Source organism: Centruroides sculpturatus, unplaced genomic scaffold (genome assembly GCF_000671375.1).
Source record: "Centruroides sculpturatus isolate CEXI.00-Female unplaced genomic scaffold, Cexi_2.0 scaffold2357, whole genome shotgun sequence".
Taxonomy (NCBI): domain Eukaryota; kingdom Metazoa; phylum Arthropoda; class Arachnida; order Scorpiones; family Buthidae; genus Centruroides; species Centruroides sculpturatus.
In genome coordinates this window covers 36,417-42,724 of record NW_019387048.1, presented here as the reverse complement: position 1 = coordinate 42,724, position 6,308 = coordinate 36,417, and the positions used below count along the sequence as shown (strand labels likewise).

General features: G+C 30.7%; 1 protein-coding gene across 1 annotated transcript; it reads left to right on the top strand.

Annotated features, from left to right (window-relative positions):
* The first annotated feature begins 4,599 nt into the window (after positions 1 to 4,599).
* On the top strand, positions 4,600 to 5,468 carry LOC111616089 (gastrula zinc finger protein XlCGF57.1-like). The gene has a single exon (XM_023357523.1). It carries the CDS (start codon positions 4,608 to 4,610, stop codon positions 5,466 to 5,468), a length of 861 nt encoding a protein of 286 aa, XP_023213291.1. The 5' UTR covers positions 4,600 to 4,607.
* The last annotated feature ends 840 nt before the right edge of the window (positions 5,469 to 6,308 follow it).

Here is a 6,308-nt window from a genome sequence, read left to right as displayed (position 1 = left end):
GGTTTCCTATGTAATGTTTTTAGTTTTTAATAATTTACAACCTTTATTTATTATATTTTAATTTATTTATACAGTGAAATGTTTAACTCATTAATTAATTATACAACGAGAAAAATACATTTATACTCGGGTTTGGAATATGTATTTACAGTAAGTTTTTAAAATTATTTTTATGGCTATGTAAAAAATTTTAACTTATACGATAACTTATCTTGTTTATTATTGTTACTTTTTAGTATGTGGTAGTAGTACTGCTGATGAGGGGCATGCTAGCCCGAAACACGTGTAATATGTGTACAGAAACTATTACTACAAGTGATATAATAAAGAAATTTTGCTATTTCCTGAACTAACTAATTGCTGTTTCAATCTTTAAACACCAGTATTAAGTCCTAGTAATAATGTCCAAGTAGATAATTAACAATAATATTAGAATTTAAAAAGGACAGTAAGGCTTTTACAATTAAATAGAAATTATTTATTATAATATAAATGATCATTGTATATTAATATATTATGGTATAAACTATATAATATGTACTTTAAATACTATACCAGATTTAAACTGAAGGTGTCCTATTAGGAATTTTTAAAAAGACATTGCCAAATTAAAAGTGTTTCACAAAATAACGGTTATATTTACAATTAATGATTTTAATTAATTTAATTCAAATAGTAATTTGTAGAAATTTTGCCGAAAATGAAAACAACAATGCACAGAAATAATGTTACAGAATTTCATTGTTGTCCGAGAATAATATAAGCCTAAATGCGCCTGATTTAAACACTATTATTGCGTTTAAATCAGGCGCATTTAATTATTCTCGGAAACCAATCTTCAGGAAACCACAAATATAATTAAATTTAATTCCTGTTATCTCATGAGACTTTTGGCTGATTTTATATATTTTATTCATCACGTTCAGATTATTCGTCATATTTTCAAATGTATAATAAAAATTACTCGTCGTTATGAATGAGAATATTAACTGTAAGAAACATAATTTCGATGAATGATTCTCTTATTAATTTACTTTTTTGTATTAAAATTCTGTATTATTAGAGATTATCATAGATTATTAATTACACTGATGAATTTATTATGGGTAACGTCTCTTCCATTCTATAAATGTTTCCAGGCGATCAATTAAAAAAATTAAATAAGGAGAACGGTAGGTCGAAGAAAAAGAAAGAAAAAAAAAAGCAAATGACGGAAATACCCGTATTTTACTTGGGTGAGGTGTATATCTTTAGTTTTTTAATAAAATGTGAAATGGGAAAGACATATAATGTTTTAATTCCATTATAGTAAAGTTCGATTTGTTGAGCCGTTCTTTTGTTCTCTCGCCTACTTGACGGCTTGCCTCTACCGAGCGTTATGATATGTAAATTGCTTAATTCTAATACACGAAATTCTATATAAATCACTTTATCTAAACATAAATTAGTTTGCTTCATTTAAATTTAACGCGTGAGAGCGAGTTTACACCGATCTAAATATTAACATACTACCTTCCCAGTTCTTTCCGATTCTTGTATTTGGAACATTCAGTAATCGTTGCTTCTAAAGATGCGCTCTTTCCACACGATCAACATTTTCGAGCAGTCTTCTTCTCTTTTCAGTGGCGTACCGTAGTGGGGGCGGCAGGGGCGGCACTTTTTAGGGGGCGGCAAAATAATACAATAAATAATAATAATATTTTGTAAAAATTTGAAACATCCTAATGTATACTAGCATCGCGCCTACGATAGTGCTATTGTCCAGACAGTCCGGGAATCGGCTCGCCGTCTGGGTGAACTACTAATTTTTTCATCGGAGGAAATCCTACGAAACCTGTTGGTCTTTTTTTTGCTTGTACGATTCATTCGCGTTTATATACACCACTAATATCCAATACAACTACTTTAAACAGGTCGTTGCAATTTTTCATTGCTTGTTCTGTGACAAAACTGAATTTTGGTCTTTTAAATTGACACACCTAAATAAGTGGGGGGCGAAATTTTCCTTCGCCCCGGGCGGCTGACACCCACGGTACGCCACTGTCTCTCTTACTTATAGTATGGCGAATGCGTAGAACGGCTAAGTGTGCTCATCTCTTGTATGGAGAACTGCGTTGAATCGTATGGCTCTGTCTGTATGGACTGCCGACTAGTATGGCTATCAGTCCGACATCGTATCGAGAACTCCCCCAAATAGTAAGAAAATTGTCCCTTTTATCCTAGTCGACGGCCTACAGCCGGCAAAGTCTCGTGTGCAACCGTTTCTGAATTAACTTAGTACTCATCAGAGAAAGGAAATGAACTTTTTATCAAAGTCGAAAGTTTTTAACATCCATTGATTCGAAAATTTGTTAAAGATACAAAAATTTAATTTCTATTGAAATTTAAATCGTTCTCTCTTTTCCTAATTTCTTTAAAAATAAACCCTCTTNAAATCCATTGATTCGAAAATTTGTTAAAGATACAAAAATTTAATTTCTATTGAAATTTAAATCGTTCTCTCTTTTCCTAATTTCTTTAAAAATAAACCCTCTTTAAATTAATCTGGATTCTCACAATTATTTTCAGAAAGTTTACACCTACAAATTCTGAAAAAATAATTAGACATTATTGAATTCTAAATATTAGATGGCGTCACTTTTTTTTAAATTGGCAGTCAGGACGAACGAAGATCAGCAATGCACCTGGATTTCGTGCAGATTTTGGTTAGAAAAATGGCAAAGTATGTTTTTATTATAAGTAATGAATAGATTCAAAATTGTTTTCTGATGAGCTAAATCTTTTACTAACAAATTGAAGGAGACGTCTCATTTAGGTGTTTAACTGGTGTTCGTTTTTAAGCCATCGTCTTGGGTCGGTTCGTACCTCGTCATAAATAGGTGTAATACACGAATTTTCGCTCGTTACTAGTGACGTATTTCTGTTTTCGTTACAGAAAAAAAGTCGACAGAAGTTTTATTTTACTCTGTTGATAACCCACAATTGTTTGCGTCTGTGAAGACACAGAGGGTGAAGATTGTATTGTCCTTTCAGCCGTACGACGAAATGAATGCAAGCATTTGGAATTCTCGAACACACAGGCAGGTGAGTCCTTTTGTCGACTCTTTGACTGTCGCCATTATATTTCGACAATCAATAGTCTGGGTGTGGATTATTTTAAATTTAATATAATTACCAGTCTTGATAAAAGCAGAAAACCGCGTTGGCGATTTCACCAGAAAAAAAAACAGAAGGAACATTTTAACGAAGCGACAGTAGACTATCAGGTAACATTTAATGAAGTATGGAATTTCCTTGTTCTTGTGGACTGTGTTAACGAGTATTGTGGTATTTTTCCGTGCCTTTCTTGACTGAAGTTTTTTAAAGTAGTAAGTAGATTTTCACTTTTTTCCTAAGGTAATTTTAAGAACAATTTTCAAGAAACGATTGAGTTTGTATAACTTTTACTTCTATAATGAAAGCTGTAAAATAGGAATACCGAAGGGAAGTTAATTGTTCATAAAATACATTTATAACTAATTTTCTTATTATTAAAATTTACAGATAAAACCAATATGAATTTATTTCATACGTATAAATATATTGTTTCTAAATAAGAATTCGTTTCATTTTCAGGTTTTAATCCGAGCCGTAATTTTATGAGCTGAATGAATGTCTAAAGAATAATTTCTAAAATTACTGGTTTAATTTTGAAATATTTACATTTTACTTAGAAAATAATGTGTAACGATATTATCCTATATGATTTTATTCGGGACTTTTTATTGCTTTCAGATACACTAACCGCCAATCAAAAACGTTCCTGTTAACTAAATGAAGAATAGTTTCTAGAAAAACACAAGAATAGTCGATGGATGTGTTGGACTTCCGTCGTTAACGGAACACTGAAATTGAAGCTAGTGTTGGGAAATCATTACAACAATATATCAGCAAAGAAAACATCTTTCATGCGAGTGAAGAAAGAAAAATCAACGAAGATATTTTAAAATTATTTTTCAAATATATATTTTTGTTTTTGCAAAATACACTCCATATAGTTTCCAGAAAAAAANAAGAATAGTTTCTAGAAAAACACAAGAATAGTCGATGGATGTGTTGGACTTCCGTCGTTAACGGAACACTGAAATTGAAGCTAGTGTTGGGAAATCATTACAACAATATATCAGCAAAGAAAACATCTTTCATGCGAGTGAAGAAAGAAAAATCAACGAAGATATTTTAAAATTATTTTTCAAATATATATTTATGTTTTTGCAAAATACACTCCATATAAATTGTTTTCAGAAAAAATGTATAAATTACAATTGTTATTAATTTGAGATATTGTTTAGTGTGTGGGTAATATGTGTGTGAGTAATATGTGTGAATAGTTGGTGTTTCCGGTATAATATTTTCCTTCGTGTAGGTTTAACTTTGAAATTTTATTCAAAGAAAATTACCAGAGAAAGAAAGATTCTTTTTCTATCTGCATCCTAAACATTAACAGTACTTTTAAAATAATGTGATTTAAATTTAGATATTTGATTAAAATTAATTGAATAGTTTTGGTCTTTAAACATTTGTTTTACTATTTTTATTTATCGGATTTTACAGGTTTAAAAATTGAGATGAGAAACAATGGGAAGTATCAATGTGACAGTTGCAAGAAAACATTCATTTCGAAGTTAGGATTTATATATCATCGAAGGATTCACAGTGGAGAAGGACTCTTGTCTTGCAAATTTTGTAATCGTCGGTTCAATCATTCCAGCAGTCTTCGTATGCACGTCAACACTCACACCGGAGAAAAACCCTTTACCTGTGATCATTGCAAACAAAGTTTTGCACATAAAGGAACTCTGATTCGACATCTGCGAACTCACACAGGGGAGAAACCCTTTACCTGTGATCATTGCAAACGAAGTTTTACACAGAAAGGAAATCTGATTGAACATCTGCGAACTCACTCAGGGGAAAAACCCTTTACCTGTGATCATTGCAAACAAAGTTTTGCACATAAAGGAAATCTGATTAGACATCTGCGAACTCACACAGGGGAGAGACCCTTTACCTGTGATCATTGCAAACGGAGTTTTACACAGAAAGGAAATCTGATTGAACATCTGCGAACTCACTCAGGGGAGAAACCCTTTACCTGTGATCATTGCAAACGGAGTTTTACACAGAAAGGAAAACTGATTAGACATCTGCGAACTCACTCAGGGGAAAAACCCTTTACCTGTGATCATTGCAAACGGAGTTTTACACAGAAAGGAAAACTGATTAGACATTTGCGAACTCACTCAGGGGAAAAACCCTTTACCTGTGATCATTGCAAACGGAGTTTTACACAGAAAGGAACTCTGAATCGACATCTGCGAGTTCATACAGGGGAAAAGCCATTCTCGTGTACGTATTGCTTACAAAAGTTCCGTTTTAAAAGTAATTTAAATAGTCATATTATTAAATATCATAGTAACAATGAATAACGCTATTTGTTATGAAGAAAAATGTTAAGAAAAGTATTTATTCGTATTAATATTCGTATTTCGATTTTATTGAATATAAAAACAAATTTTGAAATTTTATTTTTTTATTTTGTAACTTTGATATTGTATATAAAGCAATTGCTTTTATGTACCGAAAGAAAATAGTTTCATTGATTAAAAAGTAATTCTACAAATTTAAATTAATGAATTTCTGATTGAAGATAAACATATTCTTCTATGACAATTTCTAAAGCATATTTTTATAAAATTACTGGATCGTGCTTTAAAAAAGATCGTAATATTGCAATATTTTAACTAACTTTGGTTGAATTTAAATGTAATTCAACACGCCGAATGATATATATCGAACGTGAAATAATTCTTACAAGATCGCTTTATATGTTTCAAACGACAATTCTCAGCTTTGATAAAAATGTGCCCATTGAAAAACCTTTTTTTACTGGTTTCCATTTACCTCCTGTTTGTAAACAAGGCCATCTTATATTTACAACAGCAAAAATCAGCATATTCTTTAACAATTGCAAATTAATCTTAAATGCCGACACCGTTACTCCTTCATACCTTTTTTCACAAATTATTTCAAATTATTTCCTCGTTTTTAATATTTCAAAAAAGGTCAAGAAATTTATTTTGAACTAAATTATTTTAAAATGATTAATTTAATTATATTATATTCGAATAAATTATATTTTTAAATTATACTAAACAGAAATTGATGCTCTACATTTGTAATAAACATGTTTCATTTACATCTGTATTTGATAACATGTACTTAAAGTTTATCGCTGAAATTGTTTGTTACTTATCAGACTTGTGTAA

What these genes read in the sequence shown, in the direction of transcription:
- LOC111616089 (XM_023357523.1), top strand. Translation starts at nt 4,608, where the DNA reads ATGAGAAACAATGGGAAGTATCAATGTGACAGTTGCAAGAAAACATTC.